At 44.4% G+C, this 25,223-nt stretch overlaps 2 protein-coding genes and 1 long non-coding RNA gene across 3 annotated transcripts in view; 1 reads left to right on the top strand and 2 right to left on the bottom strand.

Moving 5' to 3' along the window:
• The window catches only part of rassf3 (Ras association domain family member 3), a 259,392-nt gene extending 243,232 nt beyond the window's left edge, over nucleotides 1-16,160 (bottom strand). The window contains exon 1 of the mRNA XM_059977586.1: nucleotides 15,527-16,160. Within this exon, the coding sequence (XP_059833569.1) occupies nucleotides 15,527-15,950 (424 nt within the window). The 5' untranslated portion in view covers nucleotides 15,951-16,160. The remainder of the gene's footprint in view (nucleotides 1-15,526) is intronic.
• LOC132398331 (uncharacterized) lies at nucleotides 15,535-21,841 on the top strand. Its single transcript, XR_009513617.1, has 2 exons — nucleotides 15,535-15,664; nucleotides 18,971-21,841. It is a non-coding gene; the product is annotated as an uncharacterized LOC132398331 (long non-coding RNA).
• The window catches only part of tbk1 (TANK-binding kinase 1), a 56,538-nt gene continuing 52,976 nt past the window's right edge, over nucleotides 21,662-25,223 (bottom strand). Inside the window, exons 20-21 of the mRNA XM_059977585.1 lie at nucleotides 25,120-25,191; nucleotides 21,662-22,340 (exon numbers count right to left, since the gene is read on the bottom strand). Coding sequence (XP_059833568.1) covers nucleotides 22,289-22,340; nucleotides 25,120-25,191 — 124 coding nt within the window. The 3' untranslated portion in view covers nucleotides 21,662-22,288. The remainder of the gene's footprint in view (nucleotides 22,341-25,119; nucleotides 25,192-25,223) is intronic.

Below are 25,223 nucleotides of genomic sequence, written 5' to 3'. Positions count from 1 at the left end.
AACAGAATCGACCGAAAGCAAATTAAGAAAGGTACTAGATGGTGCCGCAGCAGTGTTCAGGGATGGCTCTGGAAAACTCAAACATATCAAGGGTAAAATAGTGTTAAAGAAAATGCCACACCTAAGTTTTACAAAGCCCATCCAGTTCCTTATAAAGCAGCCAGTGAGTCATATCACATGGAGGCTGAAGTAATTCTTTCCAAGGTTGAATGGAGCGCATGGGCAATGCCAGTGGTCTCACCAGCCAAGAGGAATGGTTCTGTCAAGGACTGTGCTGATTTAATGTCACCATCAACATAGTACTGAAAGGAGATTAATATCATCTGCCTAGGATAGATAGCTTTGAAACCTTTCTAGAGGGAAACAGTTCAGTAAAGTGGACTTAGCTGAGAACTACATACAGATGGGGATAGAAGAAGAGTCCAAAGTGTTTCTCACTATAAACACTCAGAAAGAGCTTTATTGCTTTAAAAAGCTCATTTTCAGAGTAGCATCTGTACCTGCACTCTTGGCAGAAGAATGAAAGCACAAAATTCCAAAATCTCAAGACAGTGTTAAAATGATTAGAAGATTACAGGCTCAGAGCATGATACAAGTGTGAACTCATTAAACCAATCATCACCTACTGTGTTCACAACAAAACCAAACGATGACAGTGAACCAGGTCCTTTTCCCATCCTCCCACCCACCCAACCACACCTCCAGCTCCAGGACAGGCTGCCTGTGGGCATCCAGTCCTTGGCCCTTGACCTAGGCTAAAGAACTTCCTCTTCATCTCTGTTCTAAATGGACATCCCTCTATTCTGAGGCAGTACCCTCTGGTCCTAGACTCTCCCACAGTAGGAAATATCCTCTCCACATCCACTCTATCTGGGCCTTTCAATATTCATAGGTTTCATTGAGAACTCCCACCCCCTTCATTCTTCTGAACTCCAGTGAGTACATGCCCACAGCAGCACATCCTTTTTTAGATAAGGGACAAAAGCTGCTCACATTACTCCAGATGCAACCTGACCAATGCCTTATAAAGCCTCAGAGATGTCCCGCTCCACAGACAAACCTCAAAGCTCTCAGTGGTGCTCTAGTGCAGTCCTGAGGGATGCATCACTGTTGGGGATACTGTCAACTGGATCAACTATCCAACTTGCGGTTCTGTCTACCTGGAGCATGTAAAGATCCCATAGGTCTATTTTAAAGCAGAGGTCTACCTTGATGTTCTGACTTATACCTCAAAGTTCAGAGTAAATTTATTTTCTAAGTACATACTCTATACCAAATGTCCCATACAGTATACATGCTTTTCTTGAAGATAATCACAATAGATACAAAGAAACACAATGGTTCAATGTAAACCTACACACAAAGACAAACAACCAGTGTGCAAAAGAAGACAAACTGTGCAAATACAAAAAAAAGTAATAAATAATATTGAGAACATGAGTTCTAGAGTCCTTGAAAATGGGTCCATTGTTCGTTCATTAAGCCCATCACCCCTACAGGGGCATAGGCCCCTGTTATGAACCCCGTAACTGGGTCACTTACCAGCAAAGATAGAGAGGTCCGTTGATGGTACTATTTTAACAGTATTTATTGATAAAGATACACAAAAATAAGATCAATGCAAATATACAGATAATACACGTCGTCAATACTAAATCTAAACGCGTGGGTATAATAATAATCAATAAGAAATAGCTCTATCGTTGTCTAGGGGTTAATGTATTGTCCGATGGAAATATAAAAGTCACTGTTAGTTCGTTCAAGCTGCAGCGTTTGTGGTTTGAGAGAAAGACGGGTTTAAAACTTGCCCAGGCCTTTTATGATGTCAATCCTTTGAGTCGTTGGGAGTTCATTTCCCTGCTGTTAGCTAAAAGCCAGTCTCCCGTGGTAAAAGCCACCGGTTCCGGGGCAAATGGAACCAAATGCATGTGGCCTCCTCCCACCGGCTTCCGCTATTACGGGATCGCTAGCGTTTCTTCTGGTGCGTCTGAGGGACTATTCCCACAGACCCTCTTTTATCCTGACTCACAGGGTCTCAGATGTCAATCAGGTTGGGGGTGATCCAATCCCTCCCTCAACCAGCCCACTTTACCTGAGGGCTTCCACGTAGCACAGTATTGTAATACACAATTCCTTCTCCAAGAGACAATGGCTGTTTCCCGTAGCTTTATATCGCCGGGGGAACAAGATATTCCACACATCTCTCTCTCATTTCCTGGGTCTCCTGACCCAAATCAATAGTGATCTTGCGATTCTCACAAAGGAGGGGGCTACCCCGCACCCTTCGGCCCCTCAGAGCTGTGGTACATTCATAACACCCTCGACACAGCTCACCAGAGTCCTCTGTCCTGGGCCAGTCTCTCTTGTCCCCAAGTATAGCCCATCTTCGAAGATCTTTGCTTTCCCAAGAATGAGGTCTTCGGAGCTTCTGTGAGCGTGCTTGTAGCTCTGCATTTTTATAGGATGGGGTGGTTGGTTCCATGCCCAACCCTCCTCCTTTCACAGCCGAGCTTGGGCCTGTCCACAGTGGAGTTAAATCCACAGGACGTGGAATCAGTTTAATGCTGAGGTGAGTGAAGTTAGCCACACCAGTTCAGGAGCCTGACGGTTGAAGGGTAATAACTGTTCATGAACCTGATGGTGTGGGACCTAAGCCCCCTGTACCTGCTTCCTGATGGTAGCAGAGAGAAGAGAGCATGGCCGGGGTGGTGGGGGTCCCTAACGATGGATGTTGCTTCCCTGTGACAACGCTCCGTGTAGATGTGCTCATTGGCGGAGAGGGCTTTCCCATGATGGACTGGACCATATCCACTTCATTTCTGCAGGATTTTCTACACCAGGCTGTGATGCAGCCAGTCAATCTCCACTGCACATATACAGAAGTCTGATGAAGTTTCACAAGTCATGCCGAATCTTTGCAAACTCCTAAGGAAGTGAAGGCACTGAAGCGATAACACCAAGGATTTTAAAGTGGCTGGTTCTCTCCACTTCTGAGTCCCAATGAGGACCAGCTCATGAACCTCCTGTCTCCTCCTCCTGAAGTCAATAATCAGCTCCTTGGTCTTGTTGACACCGAGTGAGAGGTTGTTGTTGTGACACCACTCAGCCAGATTTTCACTCTCCCTCCTATATGCTGATCCGTCACCACCTTTGATTTGACCCATGACAGTGGTGTAGTCAGCAAACTTTTGCTTTGGAGCTGTACTTCACCTCACAGTCATGAGTGTGAAGTGAGTAGAGCAGGGGCTAAGCACCCAGCCTTGTGGTGCTCCTGTGCTGATGGAGATTGCGGAGGAGATGATGTTACCAATCTGAACTAACTGGGGTCTGCCAGTGAGGAAGTTATTTGTCTACAAACACTGCACTTTCTCTGTAACCGTAACACTAGATTCTGCATTTTGTTCTTTTTTCTTTTGTACTTCCTCAGTTTGAAATGATCTGTCAGGATGGCATGTAAACAAAAGTTTTCACTGTATCCTAGTCCATGTGACAATAATAAACCAATCACCAGTAATCATACGGTCTGTGCCTGCACAACATTGTACTTCATGCAGACACGCATCGTGCACAAGTACAAAAGGAATACACTACGCCATCCAATAAATAACATCGCAGACTTCATAGTTTTCTTTCCTGAACGGAAAAAGTGCATCAATTCATGAGTGACAGCCAGCAACAAGATGCAACATTTCCTCTGTTAGTTAACTGAAGGCATGCTTCTCTTTATTAGCCAAAGCACTGAGTTACTAACACTTTGGACAAACTTTTATAGATGCACAGTGGAGAGTATCCAGACTAGTTGCATCACAGCCAGGTGTGGAAACTCCAACGCGCTTAAATGGAAAATCCTACAAAAAAGTAGTGGATGTGGCCTAGTCAGTCACCTCCCCACCATTGAGCACATCTATAAGGAGCGCTGCCAGAAGAAAGCAGCATCCATCATAGAGGAACCCTCCCTCCAAGCCACGCTCTCTTCTCACTGCTGTCATCGGGTATGAGGTACAGAAGCCTGAACCACTAGTTCATGAACAGTTACTACTCTACAATCATCAGGTTCCTGAACCAGTGTGGATAACTTCACTCATCACGACTTCGAACTGATTCTACAACCTACAGACTCACTCTTTACAACTCAGGGTCTCAGTATTATTTGTATATTTCCAGTTTGTCTTCTTTTGCACAATAGCTGTATATTAGTGCTTGTTTATGTACAGCTTTTTGTAAATTCTGCTGTACTTCTTTATTTTTCTGTAAATGCCTGCAAGATGATGAATCTCAAGGTAATATACAGTAACAAATACCTGCTCTGATAATAAATTTTATTCTGACTTTGAGTGCAAGAGTCAGGAGGTAATACTGCAGCTTTCTAGAACTCTGGTCAGGCCACATCTGGAGTTTTGCATCCAATTTCGGTTGCCCTGCTATCGGAAGGATGTGGAGGGTTTAGAGAGGTGAATAGATTTACTCGGACCAACGCATACAGAATATTGGAGGAACTCAGCAGGCCAGGCTGAGAAAAGCAGCCAGCATAATCAAGGACCCCTCCTACGTTCATCATTCTCTTTTCCTCCCTGCCCTCCCATCGGGCAGAGGTTTGGAAACATGACCAGCAGTTTCACGGACAGCTTTGATCCCATTGTTATAAGACTCTAGAACATATGACGAAGGTGGACCCAGTCTCCCTCACCGTGGCCCATGCACCTGACTGCACTTTCTCAGTAAACGGAACAATATATTCTGCACTCTGTTTTTCTGGTACCTCCTTGGTGTACTTATGTATGGAACGATCTGGATGGCAAGCAAACAGAACCTTTTCTCCATAACTCAGTACGTTCCCCCTGCCTCAGGAAAGCAGCCAACATAATCAAGACTCGCTCCCACCTCACTCATTCTCTCTTCTTACTCATGCCACTGGGCAGAAGATTCCAAAGTTTAAAACATGACCACCAGGTTCAAGGACAGCTTCTATCCTATTCTAATTTGGCCATTCCATCTTCTTACTCATGCCACCAGGTAGAAGATACAAAAGCTTGAAAACACATACAACCAGGCTCAAGGACAGCTCCTATCCTGTTGTAATTAGACTCCTGAATAAGATCTTAAGCCCATAAGTCAAAGGAGCGGCATTAAGCCATTTGGCCCATCGAATGTGCTCTGCCATTGGCCGAGGCTGATTGATACTTCCTCTCAACCCCATTCTCCTGCTTTCCCTCCGTAACATTTGACGCCCCAACTAATCAAGACCTCTTGCACAAAATGATGAACTGTTGATCTCTCAATCTACCTTGTCATGGATGGTGCGCTTTAATGTTTAAAAGTTCGAAGTAAATTTATTATCAAAGTGCATATACGTCACATATACAACCATGAGATTCATTTTCTTGCAGCATTCTTAATAAATCCAATAACCATAATAGAACCAATGAAAGATTGCACCCAACAGGCCAAGTTAACCAGTGTGCAAAAGACAATAAACTGTGCAAACACAAAAAGAAAGAAAGAAATAATAAAGATAATAATAAATAAGCAATAAATGTCATGAACATGAGATGAGGAGCCTTTGAAAATGAGTCCACAGTTTGTGGGAATATCTCAGTGATGGAGCAAGTGAAGGTGAGTAAAATTATCCCTTCTGGTTCAGGAGCCTGATTGTTAATAACTGTTGCTGAACCTGGTGGTGTGAATCCTGAGGCTCCTGTATCTTCTTTCTGATTGCAGTAGTGAAAAGAAAGCATGGCCTGGGTGGCAGGGGTCCTTGATGCTGGATGCTGCTTTCTTACAACAGTGTTTCATGTAGATGTGCTCAATGCTGGGTGGGCTTTACCCGTGATGAACTGGACCATATCCAATGTTCCTTCTTTTGCTACTAGTGCACAAGGGAACTTAAGCTGTGCAGAAAGGGTTGTCACCTTCCACCTCTTTGGCATGTTGAGTATATTTCACGATTGTACACAATCACATTATCTTTTCCACTTTCTGATGCAGACGGTTGACAACATGGAGTTTGTCACGATTTGTTGCAGATTTTAGAACTGGCTTATTTATACTGTTTTTATTGAAGAATGTGCTAATTCACTGTCAAATGCCAAACCGTGTGAAGCACAAAAGAACTGCCAGTTCATTTAAAGTGGAAACTTCTACCTCACGAGGTTGGGAAAGTGAAGCTGCGAGGAATATTTATGTACAATACAGAAACTGCTGTTACCTTCATGTATTGTCGCGATGCAAAAGTTGCTAGAGAATTTACAAGTGGGAAGAAGGATAGACTATAGCTCAGCATTTAATACCATCATTCTCACAATCTTGATTGAGAAGTTGCAGAACCTGGGCCTCTGTACCTCCCTCTGCAATTGGACCCTCAACTTCCTAAATCTATTCAATATACGTAATTGATTTACTTGTGTTTACCGCAATTTGGGCCGAGACTAAATGAAGGGTCCTGACAGAGGGTCTCGGGCTGAAACATCGACTGTTCATTTCCCTCCATGGATGGCGCCTAACCTGTTGAACTCCTTCACATTTTGTGTGTTTTGAACACGGTGAGGGCTGGTTTTGCAAATGTAGCTGAACATCATCCCTGTAATGGACAGCACTCCAAACTGACCCAAGTTTGAGGAAACAGATCAAAATGGCCTCACCAGGTAGTTGGCAGTGATGTTGGGTACAGCTTCTTTCATGTATCAAAATAATCGTTATTCACTATAAAGTTATTTACAATAAACCGGTCAATACCTTTTCATTACTTTCAAAGTAGTGTTTCCAGTATTGTTCTGTTACATTCCCACACATCCATGACACTGCTGCCACCCTTGTGAGGTTGTTCAGTGCTACACTACTACCATAATTGAGGGGCTTCCTCCCCACCTCGTTCTTCCCTCTCCAATAGCAGAAGAACCCTACACTGAAGGTTGGCGCGGCCAACACAAGGGCCCAGTGGGGAAGGTCTGAGCCCTTGTGGTGGCCCACCAGGCTTTAGCGCTTCCCTCAGCACGTAATTCTGCGGCCTGGAATGTGCCAGTCGGCAGCATTCCTGCTGGATATCTTGGCATGCTGGGCAGACCAAGGGAGTCTTTCACCAAGCTGAGTATCTGCCAGCAGCACCGGCTATTTGTCCCCGCGAGCGTCCCTGGGAACAGCCTGGAGATCAGAGCAAAGTGTGACAGGGGCCTTTTCATCTTTCTCCACACCCTCTTCTCAAATCCACAATCCATAAAGAGGTGAGCTTCCCCGCTACGGTCGTCCCACAGTGGCAGAGATGCTCCGGGCATGCAGGAGGGGCCCCTCACATCATCAACTAGACAAGGTCTTGGTCCCTGTTGGTGAGGCCTGGCGATGCAGCATGCTGCCAGGTGGTATGGACCACCCCATCAATGCTCAGGAAACCACCCACTCTCTGCAGTGTCTGCAGGTCATTCTGAGCCATTCACTTCCTGATGGACTTGTGGTCAAAGCTGTTGGTCTGGGTCATTGCACAGCAACGGGGCCAGACCCATCCTTCGGCATGCCAGGGACAGACAGAACCTTGGCACATCGTAGATGCAGCTGCAATCATTGTGCCCAGGAACTTGTGGGTCAAGCAACACAAACAAGTCAGTGCAAAGACCAGGAGAGGAGGAGCACTTCGTTGTTCATATGGGGCTCTTGATGTTAGATCTTTTGTCATCTTCAAAAGGCAATCCTCAGAAAGGCCGCATCCATCATGAAGGACCCCATCACCCAGGTAATGCCCCTTTCTCATTGCTACCATCAAGGAGAAGGTACAGGAGTCTGAAGACACACACTCAACATTTTGGGAACAGCTTCTTCCCCTCCACCATCAGATTTTTGAACAGACAATGAACCCATGAACACCACCTCACTATCCTTTTCATTTATTGCTCTCTTTTTGCACCACTGAATTAATTTAATTTTTTTAAGTATATTTCTTATTGTAATTTATAGTTTTTTAAATAAATTATTATGTGTTGATATGTACTGTTAGAACAAAACAAGTTTCATGACATAAAGGCAATGATATTAAACCTGATTCTGGAAGATGTTGTAATAACCAAGGAAGAAATGACAGTATGTCACTTGCATTCCAGAAATTCCAGTTGTCATTACACAAACCTACCATCAACTTGTTGGAGATGATGGCATGTTCAGTCATTCATCTACGGGTGGAAACTCCCAACACAGGTAGTTTGACATTTATTGAAGAGAATGCAATGCTAAACATAGGCCATTTCTCCAGAAGGGTGGCATTGAGGGCACTATTGAATCTCAGTGACTTTAAAAACAGAGATTGGTGTTGCAAAGGACTAACTGTAATGGATTATACAGAAAAATATCTTGAGTCAATATCACTCTCAAGAGGCCAGTTAATGGCTGTGTCATGAAAGGGTTGCTTGTATGGTTGGTTTGTTCATTATTGTCTTCAAAAGGCGGCATCCATCATTAAGGGCACTTGGCACCCGGGACGTTCTCTCTTCTCATTACTATCATCGGGGGGAGGTACAGGAGCCTGAAGACACACAACGTTTTAGAAACAGTTTCTTCCCGTCTGCCATCAGAGTTCTGAATAGACAATGAATCATGAACACTACCTTGTTATTTTTGCACTAGTTAATTTAGTTTATATAAATATATTCCTTAAGGTTGTCATAGTTGGGGGGTGCAGTGGTGGGAATAAGCTCCCACTACCTATCAAATTCTCCCAATGGCATACATCTCAAATAGCCGCTGACACCCAAGTCCAGCTCCTGGCCTTCATGCATGCCTTAGGTAGGCGGAACCGCTTCTACTGACAGGAGAAGAGGCAAAGGAGGGTCACTGCTGTCCTAAAGCCAGTCAGTTACAATATATTTCTTACTGTAATTTATTACGCATTGCATCATACTGCTGCTGCAGAACAAGACATTTCACAAGGTGTGTCCATGATATTAAACCTGATTTTGTCACATGTACAGTGAGAAGTTTGTCCTGCGACTGTGCATACAGATCAGACCATTACCCAGTGCATGGAGACAGAGCAGTAACACAGCAGAATGAAGCATAACAGCCACTGAAAGAGCGCCTTGCAGGTAAACGATAAAGTGCAAGAAAATAATGAAATGGATTGTGAGGGCAATGAGGCATAGCAGCAGAACCAGGCCATTCAGCCCATCAAATCTGCTCTGCCACTCCACCCAGGCTGATTTATCATCCTGCCTTCTCCCTGTAACCTTTGAAGCCTTGATTAATTGAGAACTTATCAAAGTAAGTGGGGGGAGTTGGGACTGATGAGAGGTGACAGTGACTGGATGGGCCAAATGGCCATGTTCGGTGTTGTAAGATTACAGAGGGAGTGAACGCTGAACACCAGTCGCTTCAACCTCAACTGCGCAGAACCACACGAGACTTATTGTCCCTCTGTAACTGTCCTAAACAGAGCTGAGAGCTGAGCACAGGTGAAATGGTTTGCACTGTGATGACATATTTTGCTGCAGGGTGCCGCTGGGATTGTCCACGTTCTTCAGGAAAGCATAAGGAGGAGATCCAGCAACGATCGTTAAAGGAAGTTGGTTGGGAAAGAACCTAATGCTACTCCAGACTGAAATGTTCAGATGATAAACCGACTAACACAGCAGATACTGCGGACGATGGAAATCCAGAGCAGCACACACAGCGTGATGAGCAACGCAGTATGATAGCGTAACGCTTTACAGTGACTGTGATACGGGCTGAATTCCCGCCACCATCTGTAAGGTTTGTACCTTCTCCCTGTGAGAGCGTGGGTGTCCCCCAGATACTCTCACATTCCGAAGATGCACGGGTTGGGGTTAGTGCAGGCATGGGCAAACTACGGTCCGCGGGCCATATGCGGCCCGTTAAGCTTTTTAATCCAGCCCGCAGAACTTGATGAAATTATATTAATAAACGTTAACGATTTTCCCCCGCAATTCTGGCGTTTTCCCAATAGATGACACACTCTATATACATTGACCTTTGTTGAGGTGCAGCGTATTACTCCACATTTGCGCTTTACTTTGTGACCTTGTGGCGACCCATTTCCTGGCACATCCAAACCGGCTCACAATTAGCCAGCGTTCCGGCTAAGAGAGATAGCCTGCGGGGATTTGCGAGCACAGAGCTCCGCATACCGGCGCGCTCTCCCTGCTTTGTCATTGTGCTGGTCGTTGTTGAGTTTTGGCACAGGGGACAATTGAATAAGAAGGAGCAGGACAAGTAGACCTGCATCTCCTACCGTTTTTGAAATAAAGACAGTCAGGAGGAGAGTGATGATGATAATATCTTGAAGGATAACAGAATTTTCAGTGCTTTAAAATAATAACTGTTACTATTAAAAAAAGCTGTATTTTATTCATTTAATTTTCAGTGTTTTAGAAGTCATTTCAATAAATAGCTAAATACCATGGGACTTCAAAGACAGATATTTTGTTGTAATGCATTTGTTCATTTTCAATTGAAATTAAAGCACATGTTTTCTTCATATCCCATGATATTTTATTTTCACTTATGAGGTGTATTACCAAAACACTCCGTCCATCTGCTCCTGGTCCGGCCCCCCTGTCAAATTTTAGAACCCTTTGTGGCCCTCAAGTCAAAAAGTTTGCCTACCCCTGGGTTAGTGGCTTGTGGGCGTGCTGCGGGATACCTGCACCTTCTCAGAATGTGTTGGCTGTTGACACAAAATGATGCGTTTCACTGGATGTTTCAATGTACATGTGACAAATAAAATTACCTTCAACGTTGGAGGAAATCAGCAGGTCAGGCAATATCTATGGAGGGGACTTCTGGGGCTGGAAAGGTAGGGGGCAGAGACAGCTGCCATCTTATTTTCCTTCCCTCATCCCACCTTCTCTTCTTGCTTCTGCCCCCTTCTTTTCCAATCGAGATGAAGGGCCTTGACGCAGAACATCGACTGTTTATTCCTCTCCGTAGATGCTGCCTGACCTGCTGAATTCCTCCAGCATTTTCTGTATGTTGTTATGAAAGAACCAACATGGCTTGAATAGGTGTGATGGGCTGAATGGCCTCCTCCCCAAGTGCAAGCTTCTGTGATTGGATGAGTTGCACAGACATCTGAGGAGGCCGAGTCATTGGGTACATTTAAAGCAGAGGTTGATAGGTACTTGATTGATAAATGCATCAAAGGTTACAGACAGAAGGCAGGAGAATGGGGCTGAGAGAGAAAATAAATCAGCCATCACGGATGACAGAGCAGACTTTTCCTATGTCTTAAGGTTTTATGGTCTAAAGTGCCCAGTGTCATAGAGTAATAGAGTTATACAACATAGAAACAAGCCCTTCGGCCTAACTTCTCCATGGTAACCAAGATGGCCGGTCCCATTTGTCTGCAATAGAGTCAGTGGACTGTGCACAGAAGCAGTGGACATTACCTGAAACGTACTGATTACACCATTACAAATGGACAATTGTGGAATCACAGACGGACCACAGGGAGGATTAACGATTGACTGCCAGCAACTACAAAGTAAGCACTCCTGAAATGTGGTGGTGCGGCATTAGACGAATTTTGCCTCAGACCATAAGACACACTGATACCACTATGATCAGTAATCTTCGGTACATTGAAAGGCCTAGACACAGTGGACAGGGAGAGGACGTTTCCAACAGTGGGAGACTCTGGGACCAGAGGGCACACTCTCAGAATCGAAGAATATCCTTTAGAACAGACTTGAGGAGGAATTTTTATTTAACAGAGGGATCAGTGGTGAATCTCTGGAATTCATGGTCATGGACAGCTGTGGAGGCCAGGTTACTGGGTATATTTAAAACAAAGTTTGTTAGGCTCTTGATTAGTCAGGGCAGGAGAATGGAGTTGAGAGGGATAATAAATCAGCCATGATGGAATGGCAGTGCAGACTCAATGGGCCAAATGGCCTGATCCTGCTCCAATCTTAGAAGATCCTGAGGATGTTGCTCAGATTTGAACTTAACTCATCAGAACCACAGAACCACAGAACACTACAGCACAGTACAGGCCCTTACGCCCTCCATGTTGTGCCGACCCATATAATCCTTAAAAAAAAGTACTAAACCCACACCACCCCATAACCCTCTATTTTTCTTTCATCTTGTGCCTGTCCAAGAGGCCCTTAAATACCCCTAATGTTTTACCTTCCATCACCATCCCTCACAACCCTCTGTGTAAAAAACTTACCCCTGATGTCTCCTCTAAACTTCCCTCCCTTAATTTTGTACATATGCCCTCTGGTGTTTGCTATTGGTGCCCTGGGAAACAGGTACTGACTATCCACCCTATCTATGCCTCTCATAATCTTGTAGACCTCTATCAAGTCCCCGCTCATTCTTCTACGCTCCAAAGAGAAAAGTCCCAGTTCTGCTAACCTTGCTTCATATGACTTGTTCTCCAAACCATACAATATCCTGGTAAATCTCCTCTGCACCCTCTCCATAGCTTCCACATCCTTCCTATAATGGGGTGACCAGAATTGAAGTGTGGTCTCACCAGAGATTTGTAGAGTTGCAACATGACCTCTCTACTCTTGAACTCAATCCCCCTGTTAATGAAGCCTAACATCCCATAGGCCTTCTTAACTACCCTATCATCCTGTGCAGCGACCTTGAGGGATGTATGGATTTGAACCCCAAGGTCCCTTTGTTCATCCACCTCTTAAGTAACTGACCATTAATCCTGTACTCAGTCTTCTGGTTTGTCCTTCCAAAATGCATCACCTCACACTTAACCGGGTTGAACTTCATCTGCCTCTGCAGCCTGTCTATATCCTCTTGTAACCTTCGACCACCTATAGCTCCATCCACAACTCCTCCAATCTTCGTGTCATCTGCAAACTTACTCACCCATCCTTCCGCCTCTACATCCAGGTCATTTATAAAAATCACAAATAGCAGGGGTCCCTGTACAGATCCCTGCGGTACTCCACTAGTCACCGACCTCCAGGCAGAATACTTTCCTTCCACAACTACCCTCTGCTTTCTTCTTTTAAGCCAATTTTTTATCCAAACAGCCAAGGTTCCACTTATCCCATGCCTCATGACTTTCTGGATGAGTCTCTCATGAGGGACCTTGTCAAATGCTTTGCTAAAGTCCATGTAGACCACATCCACTGCCCTACCCTCATCAATTTCTTTTGTTACCTCTTCAAAAAACTCAATCAGGCTCGTGAGGCATGATCTTCCCTTCACAAAGCCATGTTGACTATCTATGAGTAGACTGTACTTCTCCAAATGCTCATTAATCCTATCCTTAAGAATCCTTTCCAGTAGTTTGCAGACTACCAACATAAGACTCACCGGTCTATAGTTCCCAGGTTTCTCCCTATTACCTTTTTTAAACAAGGGAACTACATTTGCCGTTCTCCAGTCCTCCGGCACTTCCCCTGTAGCCAAACAGGATTCAAAGATCATGGCTAATGCTCCTGTGATCTTTTCTCTCAATTCCCACAACAACCTGGGGTGTATCATATCCGGCCCTGGGGATTTATCAATCTTGATGTTTTTAAGAAGATCCAGCACCTCTTCTTCCATAATCTCCACATTGTCCAGCACACAGGCCTACTCTATTTGGACCTCACCCTTATCAAGATCCTTTTCACTTGTGAATACTGAAGCAAAGTATTCATTTAGGATCTCCCCAACCTCCCCAGGTTCCTGAATGATCCATGAACCCATGAACTCTACCCAACTATTCCTTTTTGCACTATTTTTTTGGTAACATGGTTTTTTTTTATGTCTTGCACTGTATTGCTGCCATAAAACAACACATTTCACAACATATGTCAGTGGTAATAAATCTGATTCTTATTCATGACCCACAAATGGGACAAGAAGATTTGACTCCCACTAATCATTTACTGGGGAAGGGAATTGCTACAACAACATTCTCAAACCCGGCCATGGACAAGAGTTTCAGAAACACGGGACCACTCCCAATTCCAGTCCATGTTGACTTGGAAATCTATCGCCGGCCCTTCCTCACTGTAAAACAAATTCCAAGAGCTCCATCCCCAGTGACACTGTGTGGTGCTCATCCACACCAGAAGGATGTTGGTGATTCAAGAAGACAGCTCACCACCGGTGTTCTAGTGGCAAAGCTGGTGGAGCCACTGCCTCACAGATCCAGATTTTAAAATCTATACCAGCTGCCCAGGTTTAAACTCCATACCGGAGACCCAGGTTTAAAACCTGTACCGGAGACCAAGGTTTAAAACCCATACCGGAGAAACAGGTTTAAAATCCGTATTGGAGAACCAGGTTTTAACTCCGTACCAGAGACCCAGGTTTAAAATCCGTACCAGAGACCCTTGTTTAAACTCTGTACCGGAGACCCTTGTTTAAAATCTGTACCGGAGACCCAGGTTTAAACTCCGTACCGGAGACCCTTGTTTAAAATCCGTACCAGAGACCCAGGTTTAAACTCCGTACCGGAGACCCAGGTTTAAACTCCGTACCGGAGACCCAGGTTTAAACTCCGTACCGGAGACCCTTGTTTAAAATCCGTACCGGAGACCCTTGTTTAAACTCCGTACCGGAGACCCTTGTTTAAACTCCGTACCGGAGACCCAGGTTTAAAATCTGTACCGGAGACCCAGGTTTAAAATCCGTACCAGAGACCCAGGTTTTAACTCCGTACCGGTGACCCTTGTTTAAACTCCGTACCGGAGACCCAGGTTTAAAATCCGTACCGGAGACCCAGGTTTAAACTCCGTACCAGAGACCCAGGTTTAAAATCCATATCGGAGACCCAGGTTTAAAATCCGTACCAGAGACCCAGGTTTAAACTCCGTACCAGAGACCCTTGTTTAAACTCCGTACCGGAGACCCTTGTTTAAAATCTGTACCGGAGACCCAGGTTTAAACTCCGTACTGGAGACCCAGGTTTAAAATCCGTACCAGAGACCCAGGTTTAAAATCCGTACCAGAGACCCAGGTTTAAAATCCGTACCAGAGACCCAGGTTTAAACTCCGTACTGGAGACCCAGGTTTAAAATCCGTACCGGAGACCCAGGTTTGAAATCTGTACCACAGACTCAGATTTAAAAATCTGTACCAGACACCCAGGTTTAAAAAAAATAGAAAGAAAAACAGAATTCAAAAATTAAAAAAATAGACCCTGGTTCAATCCGGATTTTCGAGTGCACTCTGCGTGGAGTTCGCACATCTACACAAGTACAGGTGGAATGAAAAACTTCTGAAGACGGCGTCAGTGACGCAGAGAATCAGATACATGACACTCAGAGAGAAAGAGAGAAACATTAACAGCAAAAATTATCCAAGAAAAGACCCAAGGAACAGGCCCGATTTCCTGCTGTCTCTCTCTCTGAAACAATAACACCCTCCTGAGGGCAGTAAGGGATAGGCAATTGATGACAAACCTTCCCATACTGAGGATTCCTTTCCGTTTTGGGGCGGAAATTTGCCCCACCACAATTTATAAATTTTCTTAAGGAATACAGAGGATTTGGCCCAATGCCAGGTTAAGCTAATTCTAACCGGTGTGAGGCTGCGTGGGGCGGGCATGTAAAGCCATGGAACTGACCTGTGCATTGGAGGGACAGATGCCAGATAAAGAGGCAGCAGAGGTCACACCAGGCGTTTGCAGCCGTCGACGGCTCGAAGCGGTGTCCCTCGCCTCGCTTCCCTCCTTCCTCGGTGAAGATTGTCCTCACGTCCGGAGGTCGGTACCTCTTGCGCCCCTTGCCCAGGGGACCGACATCGTCCGCCGCCTTCCAGGGTCTCGCCTCCCTCTGCTCTCCCCCGCCGTTGGCGAGAGGCAGTGGAGCCGGGGAAGGCGCTCTTTCCTTGGCCACCTTCCCCCCTTTCATATCCCCTCCTGCGACCCGTGCTTCGCCCCCCTCAAGCCTCTTCCTACTTCGGAGGACAGGGCAGAGATAGGCGGTGGATCGGTGAGGCAGCTGGGGATCAGGTTTCAGATACAACCCCAGGAGCGACACCTGACTCATAGACCGCCCGCACACGCTTTACACAACACATTAAGGAAGTCTCTCTGCGCGGGATTTATTTGCATTTGTTTCCAAAATATTTTGTTCTGCAAGCGCCTGACAACGGGACCTTTGAACGGCACGCTGAGGTTGCGGGTTCAAGCCGCGCTCCGCCGGTCGGTTCCCATCTCCCTCTCCCTCAAATCCTCTTACCATCCACCTACATGAGGGGTAACCTCACAAGGAAAAAACGCTGCAAACACTCAGCAGGTCAGGCAGCATCTGTGCAGAGAGGAACAGTTAAAGCTTCCAGATAAATAGCGGTTTGACACAACCTGTCTGAAACACTTAATGTTTCTCCCTCCATAGATGCTGCCTGACACACTTGACTGTTCCCAGTGCTTTCTGTTTTTATTTCAAGTTTTCAGAATCTCCAATTGAGTTTCATTAACCTAACAACCCACACATATTTGGGATTAGGAGGAAACAGGCAGAATTTGTGAACTCCACACGGGCCAGACATGACATCGCTCACACTGGAGCGATGAAGCAGGTCTAATCTGTTGGACCACTGGTCAACAAAGAGATTCTGTAGTTGCTGCAAAGCAGGTTGCAAGATGCAGGTTGAGTCTGTGGTGAGGAAGGCAAATGCAATGTTAGCATTCATTTCGAGAGGACTAGAACTTAAAAGCAAGGATATAATACTGAGGTTTCATAAGGCATTGGTCAGACCATACTTTGGATAATTGTGAGCAGTTTTGGGCCCCATAATCTAAGAATAGATGTGCTGACATTGGAGAGGCTCTAGAAGAGGAATGAAAGGGTTAATGTGTGAGTTGAGTTTGATGGCTCTGGGCCTGTACTCATTGGTGTTTAGAAGAAAGGGAAGAATCTTCTTGAAACCTATCCAATATTGAAAAGCCTAGATAGAGTGAACATGGTGAGGATGTTTCCTATAGTGGGAGAGATTTTGACCAGAGGGCACAGCCTCAGAAGAGATAAGGAGACATTTCTTTAGCCAGAGGTGCTGAATCTATAGAATTGACCACTACAGACAGTTGTAAAGGCCAAGTCATTGGGTATGTTTAAAGAAGAGGTTGATTAAGTTTTTGATTAGTCAAGAGAGAAGGCAGGAGAATGAGGTTGAGAGGGTAAATAAATTGGCCGTGATCAAATAGCAGAGCTGACGCAAAGGACTGAATGGCCTAATTCTGCTCCTATGTCTTAAGATCTTATGGAGATCTTGGGCAAAACATACAAAATGCTGAAGGAACTTAGCAGGTCAGGCAGCAGCTATGGAGGGTAATGGACAAACTCCAATGGGAGATACACTGACAGGGTGGAGGCCAAGAGATGTTGCCATTGGGCCAGTCCTGATGAATAGTCTCAGCCCAAATGTTCCTTCATTAGGGAGTCTTGAAGAAGGTACGTCAGTGGTTATATTTCATTAGGAGTCTGAGGAGAGTTAATATGTCACCAAAATTTCTACAGATGTATGGTTGAGAGCATTGTGACTGGTTACATCATTGCCTGATATAGAAGCTCCAGTGCACAGGATCGAAAGAGGCTGCAGAGGGTTGTCATCTCAGCCAGCTTCATCATGGACACTAGCCACCCCACCATCGAGAACATGGAGGCTCAAGAAGGTGGCATGCATCATTAACGACCCTCACCATCCAGGTCATGCCCTCGACTCATTACTAACGGTCTGTAAACCCACGAGCTTTACTTCACTGAGTTTGCTCCATTTTATACAATAAGAAATTTATATTTCTTATTGTAACTTAATTTGTTTAATGTATTGTACTGCTGCCATGCAACAACAAATTTCATGACATATCAGTGATAATAGACCTGATTCCAATTCATAACCATATACACCATCAAGGCTGTTTTTCAAATGGTGGGGCCTTATAGAGTTGGAATGCAAGCTCAAAGTACATATACAACAGGGCAGACAACCAGTGTGCAAGACAGTAAATAGTGCAAATATAAAGAAATAATAAATAAACAAACAATAAATATTGAGAACATAAGATGAAGTGTCCTTGAAAGTGTGTCCATAGGTTGCGCCAACAGTTCAGTGAACATGAGTGATGTTATCCCCACTGGTTCAAGAGCCTGATGATTGAAGGATAATAACTGTTGCTGAATACAGTGGTGTGAGCCCTGAGGCTCCTGTACCTTCTTCCTGATGGCAGCAGCGAGAAGAGAGCATGACCTAAGTGGTGGGGGTCCCTGTTGATGGATGCTGCTTTCCTGTGACAACGCTCCGTGTAGATATGTTTAATGGTGGGGAGGGCTTTACCCATGATTGACTGGACAGTATCCATCACTTTTTGTAAGATTTTCCACTCAGAGGCATTGGTGTTTCCAATGCAACCAGTCAATAAATTTTCCACCACACATCTATAGAAGTTTAACACGAGGAAATCTGCAGATGCTGGAAATTAAAGCAACACACACAAAATGCTGGTGGAACTCAGCAGGTCAAGCAGCATCTATAGGGAGAAGCGCTGTCAACGTTTTGGGCCAAGACCCTTCGTCAGGACAGCACTTCTCCCTATAGATGCTGACTGACTTGCTGCGTTCCACCAGCATTTTGTGTGTGTTGCTTGAATTTCCAGCTTGTCAGTTTTAGATGTTATGCCGAATTTGTACAAACTTCTAAGGAAGAGAGGCACTACTGAGCTTTTTTTTAATAATTGCACTGATGTGCCAGGTCCAGGACAGATCCTCTGAAATAAATTCACTGTGAAATTTAAAGTTGCCTCACCACCAAGCCAAGTGCTCTTCTCATTATTGTCGCCAGAGAGGAACAGGAGCCTGAAGATGCACATTCAACAGCTTAGGGACAGCTTCTTCCTCTCCAGCATCAAATTTCTGGATGGTCTATGAACCTCTGAACACCATCTTGCTATTCCTCTTCAGCATTGTTTGTTTATTTTTGCAACTTATAGTAATTTTATGCCTGCACTGTACTGCTGCCACACAACAACAGATTCAAACCTGATTGTAATTCTTAGCATTTTGTCTTACAGCCATAGTGGTGTGTCTTCTGTTTAGGAGCCTTCCCTTTTATGTAAAAAACCCCTGATATAACAAGGAACAGGGGCTTTACTTCTCGATGATGGAGGGAGCTGCAACCATGATGGGACTGGCCGAGTCCTCCATTCCTCATAGCCTCTTGTGATCCTGTGCATTGGTGCCTCCAAACCAGGCTGCATCGACACCATACGATGACAAAGGTGATCAGAAATGGGATTAGCCCCTTGAGGCTGCTCTGAACAAAGGGGATGCAAGCCTTAAGGATCCATGAGACCTGCTTCCATAACAGGATGGAGTTTCCTCCAAAAGTAATTCAAGTAACCCTGAATGTGTGAGAGGTTGCAGACCAACAGACTAATTCTTTAATTAAATAACAGCCAGTTAAAGATCTATTGAAAAGTTCTCAGTTTGGATCTTTAATGTGAAATAGCTCAGTTTGTTGATATAGTTTGACATGTATATGAGCAGTTTTCGTTTCATATTTTTGTGGTATCTGCGAGTACACACTGGCCACTTTATTAGGTACAGGAGAGGAATGCAGTGTGATCTTCTGCTGCTGTAGCACATCCACTGCAAGGTTCAATGTATTGTGTATTCAGAGATGCTCTTCTGCACACCGTTGTAACGTGGTTATTTGAGCTACCGTCACCTTCATGTCAGCTTGAACCAGTCTCCTCTGACCTCTCTCATTAACAAGGAGTTTTCAACCTTAGAACTGCCACTCATTGGACTCACCCTTTTGTTTATTGCACCATTCTCTGTAAACTCCAGAGACAGTTGTGTGTGAAAATCCCAGGAGATCAGCAGTTTCTGAGATACTCAAACCACCCCATCTGGCACCAACAATCACTCCATAGTCAGTCACTCAGATCATATTTCTTCCCCGTTCTGAGGTTTGGTCTGAACAACTGAACCTCCTGACCCTGCCTGTGTGTTTTTATGTATTGAGTTATTGCCACATGACTGGATATTAGCATTAATAAGCAGGTGTACATGTACCCGTAAAAGTAGCCAGTGGGTGTATATTTTCTTTGGCCAGCAATTAATTCTGTTCTATCAGGATTCCTCGTCTCAACCCACAACATGAAGTATCACTTTTCCTCGGCTGACTTCCTCCAACAGTTTGTTTTTCAGCTGGACAACTACAAATCTAGCAAAAGATAATTGCACACAGAAGTACATGCTGACGTAATATTTTTAATACTTATACATGATTCCTCATCATACATTGTATACAACAAATAGACATTACAGATTGCAAAATACAGTCTTTGCATTATCTTGTTGAAAAATATAACTAAAACCACTACAGGGTGTATGCAGTTCTTCTGCAAGTCAGAAGGGAGTGACATTTCAAGATTAAAATCCAGACAGTATTAGCATAACGACCAGTTTGGCACAGCTTTATTTCAAAACCAACACAATCCCACAAATAAAATTACTGAATGTGGTCTTGATCATTAGGATTTAAATATAATTGCTAAATTTCACAGAGAAGGGAAAAGTGCTTTCCTACTTTCACTTAAAAGTAGGACTTGATTTTAAGGGAGAGACAAGACAGCTTTTGAAATTGGGGAATTCATTCTTGTTTCTATAAATCCACTAATAGCATCAGGTTTTCCTCCTTTAAAATAAACTCTGCATCTTTTCTCCCAGACAGCTAAATCTGCCCAATAGTAGATTTAAACATAACATTACGCATACAAATATATACAATATATACAGGCACATGTACAGGAAAGAGGACTGTATTTACATTGTTTACAAAGGTACAGACAGCTTTCAAATTCCAGTGACTTAATGTCATTTAGATATTGTGTTCAATGCAACTTTTTGTCAGCTGCAGCAAATGATTTATCTAAAGCTAATATTTGTAAAGTGAGAGCCAAAAAAGTTCAAAAAGCATCCTACATAAATGATCCTGAAAATCCAACGTGGTCACTTCCAGTGGCACCAAGCGAATACGTGGAAAGTGACAGAGTCAGGGGTACATCAGCAGCGTACTCTGGTCACTGCTCTCTACCCAATTCTCTTCCGCTAATTTCCATCTACCATTACAAGTCCTGGGATCCAATCAGGCAACACCCAGAGTTTAATCTCCTCATCCTTGTTTTCATCTCCCTCTGAAGTCACCTTACTCATTTTGCCTAGGGTCGAATCAGTCTCCGTGTTTGTACAATTCTGCCCTCTCAGACACATCATCAACACGAGAGATTCTGCAAAAGGTGGAAATCCAGAGCAATGTACATAAAATGCTAGAGAATCTCAGCAATCAGGCAGCATCGGTGCAGGGAAATAAGCAGTCGATGGTTCAGGCCAATACTTCTTCAGAGTCCTACCCTATCCAATGTCTTGATGGAAGATCTTGGCCCAAGACATCTTTTCCCTTGACAATGCCTGACCTACTGAGTTCCTCCAGCATTTTGTGTGAATTACTCTGAAGTATTAGCAGACGTGGCTTACAATGACCAAGTCCTAAGCTCAGAAATTCCTTCTCTAAACCTCTCAACCATGATACTTCATTATGCCTCATAAAACCTATCTCTAACATGTAGACCCAGTATTTCCTCAGCTGGGTCAGGGATAAATTTTATTTAACAGCACTCCCCAGGGTGGTTCCCATTCTCAAGTACGAGATGTTACTCTTTGGCTTCAGTACTTCGTATACTGGGCAACTCAGCCTCCAGACTCTGAATAAACGTAAGCAGGTGTCACCAACTGGAGGAAACAAGACACTGTACTGTACAAGAGTGTCTCTGAAGCGACAATAAGATAGTACATCCCGCACTACATCAGGGAAGCAGGTAATGGCAGTGGAGACATTCACCTCCGTCCAAATGACAGGGAATAGGGACTAATGAGAATTAAAATGTCACAAATAAAAACAAAAAGAAAAAAATCACAGCACAAGAGATTCTGCAGATGAGGAACTCCACACCAACATGCACAAAATGCTGAACTCAGCAAGTGAAGCAGTACCTGTAGAGGGGAGTAAACAGTCAACGTTACCACGACAAAATTTGGAGATTCTAACTCAGGGTTTCCAACTGAAATGTTGACAAATCCTTTCCCTCCCAAAGATAATGCTCAACTCTCTGAGTTGTTCCAGATTTCAGCATCTCTGCTCTCTTGTGTCTCTTTCTCAGATTCATATTTTTGCCTCCATGCAGAGTATTTGATTTTGTGTTCATTTGTGGAATTTAATTTCTCATTAGACAGCCTGACAGAGTGGAATCGAGGAGAGTAGAGAGTGCTTTTGGACACCGCAGCGGCTTGTGGACCCAGTGGGACTATACAGTCAGGCAATTCACCTAGAGACGATCAGGACTCTGAATTCCCCCGTCCACAGTCAACGCCCCAAACCTGTTAAAGAACAAACATGAGAACAGCTTCAACCACTTGAGTTAAGAACGAATTTTCAGGATATTAGAAAGTACAACGGAACATAAAACTTTAATACTTTGTTCATACCATTACCTTTTTAAAAATATATATTTCCTTATGAAAAGTTTCCTTTGCTGAAAGAGTTCATTTTCAGGAAATAAAATTTAGGTCAGCTGTTCTGAATATCCAATCTGACAGCTGTGGGAGCAATTCTACACTTTCTTCAAACTAACTACATTGTCATATTGTGGGATGTAGTTAACACTCTACCCTGATAATGCCTCAATATTTATTCAGATTTATTTATCAGATGTAACATACAGTGAAATACGTCATTTGCATTAACAGCCAAAGCAACCTAAGGATGTGCTGGGGGCAGCCCACAAGTGGGCCACACACTCCGGCACCAAAATAACAAGCCCACTATGCTCAGCAGAACCGCACAACAACAGCAAATCAAACTCCACACCTCCCTCCCTCCCACCCACCCACACACAGAGAGCCACTCTAGGAAAGGCCATTTCCTGCCTCCAGCAGACATTAGGACTATGGGTTTCCCAGTAGACTCACAAACTTGTAGACCTAGAGCTTCTGCCATCAGGCCTAGACTTCTGGACTTTTGATCTTTGGTACTGACCCAGGATTCACCAACCATGACAAATGAAAAACCTGGATGAGAATCCCAAACTCCTGAAGACCGGGAAACCTAAACTCTAGGCCTCAAATTCCAGTCTTGCATACCTAGGGGTTTACAAGCCTTCATGCCTCCTGTCCTGTGATCTGTGTATTCAGATCATGACGTTTAACTGTTCCCTGGATTGTCTGCTCTTTGCTCACTCTGATTTACCTGTATTTCCCAACTTCTTAGAACAAATAACTCCTCCCCAACCCCAAGAAACCCAGGATTTATTTCCTTGTATTACAGAGTGTACAACCCAATTAAAAATTTACACAAATCCTACTGTCCAGTTACAGGGGCTGGGGAATAAAAGGCAGGTATCACACTTCTAACCAGAACCTGGTAGAGATATACAATACATTTGTCTTTCAACCCTGGGTCAGTGAATAATCCACTGCCTTCTCAAATACGGAAGAGTTGCTGTTGACAATCATTGTAAATTGGTAATTAGGGTGAATTGTGTATACTCTGCTCACCCCTGTTACAAGAAGGATGGGTTGGCTTTACGAGAGTGCGGAAGAGGTTCAGCAGGATGTTACCTGGATTAGAGAGCATCAGCTATAAGGAGGTTGGACCAACTGGACTAGTTTTCTCTACAGCATCAGAGGCTGGTGACCTGATAGACCTGATAGAAGTTTATAAAGACTCAAAGACCGGATGTGCAGGGTTTGGAGGACAATGCATGTGGATGGGTAGGTGGGAGGAACGGAGCCTGTTTTGTTCCTTGCTGTGTTGTGCTGATCTGCTGAACCGTGGGATTTCTAGGTCGATGCCAGAATGTGTGGCAAAACATGCGGGCTGCCCCCAGCACATTCTATGGTGTGACGGTTGTTAGTACAAACAACACATTTCATTGTATGTTTTGATGTACAAGTGATAAATTAATTTGTATTTTGAATCTTGAATAAAATGATGAGAGGCATTCCCCAAGGGTGAAATACCAAACCCTAGAGGGCATTCCTTCATGGTGAGGGGGGAACATTTAAAGGAGATTTGCAAGGCAATTTTAAAAAAATAGAAGTTGCAGTTGCCTGGAACACATTACCAGGAGAAGAGTCGGAAACAGATAAGAGAGCAATGCTTAAGAGGTACATGAACAGGCAACAATATGGACCTTGTGCACTCAGATGGGCTTAGTTCGGATTGGCATTAAGTTCAGCACAGACACTGTAGGCTGAATGTTCTTCTACGGGTGATTCCCTTAATGGATAATACCCGTGTGTGATGCTGCTTAACGTGGAGCAGCTGATGCACAGGCAGCCACAAGACAGTCCATGGCAGATTGGGGCCAGGATCCGGTGGCATGGAATGAGAGATGATTGGGGTTCCTTTACTGCTGTTATGATATGTCATCATCTTCCTCCAGATACTGTTTAGATTGCTCTGTCTGGAACTTTACCGCCGTGGGTGACCCTACCAGGAGCCGAGCTCCCGGGATCTCAGAAACTCACAGGCCTCTCCATCACGAGGTGACAGTCCTCAGAGAAGACCTATGCTGTACTGTTCCGTGTTATAAGGCATCTCAGTGGATCACAATGAAGGAGGGAAGTGGAAGTAGATTTAATGACAGCTTTTAAAAAGGAAAGGAATTGGATCAGTACTTAAGGAAGGAAAAGACTGAGAGACGAGTTCCGGAAGTAGGAGAGGTTGCACTCCATTTGCAGAGAGTCAGCAAGAACACAAAGGGTCAAGTGGCTTCTAGTTAGGCAGCGTGGTGGTTAGTGTAGTGCTATTATAGCGCCAGTGATCTGCAATTAGGGTTCAATCCCCACTGCTGCCTGTAAGGAGTTTTATACGTTCTCCCCGTGACTGCATGGGTTTCCTCCGATTCCCTCCCAGATAGGTACTGGTTGCAGGCACCAGCCACGGCTATACTTGTGGGCTTCCCCCCAGCACGTCACGAGTGTGTTAGTTGTTGACACATCTCACTGTACGTTTCAATGTACACGACAATTAAAGTTAATCTTTACTGGTAGTATTCCAAGCGCTATAGAACACATGAATTCCTCAATCCGTGTCTTCAATTCCGATTATTCCCGAACCCACACCTCTACTCTTTGAGGAATTTGGACCAGTTACCTCTCCAGGATGTGATTGTTCTCTGCAAGCTCCCTAACAACGCCTTCCATCTCCTCTTTCAACTTCTTCATTCTAGTGGAAAAACATACATGCTTAAAAGAGGA

This window comes from Hypanus sabinus, chromosome 8 (assembly GCF_030144855.1).
Source record: "Hypanus sabinus isolate sHypSab1 chromosome 8, sHypSab1.hap1, whole genome shotgun sequence".
Lineage (NCBI taxonomy): Eukaryota > Metazoa > Chordata > Chondrichthyes > Myliobatiformes > Dasyatidae > Hypanus > Hypanus sabinus.
This window is presented reverse-complemented; position numbering and strand designations above follow the sequence as displayed.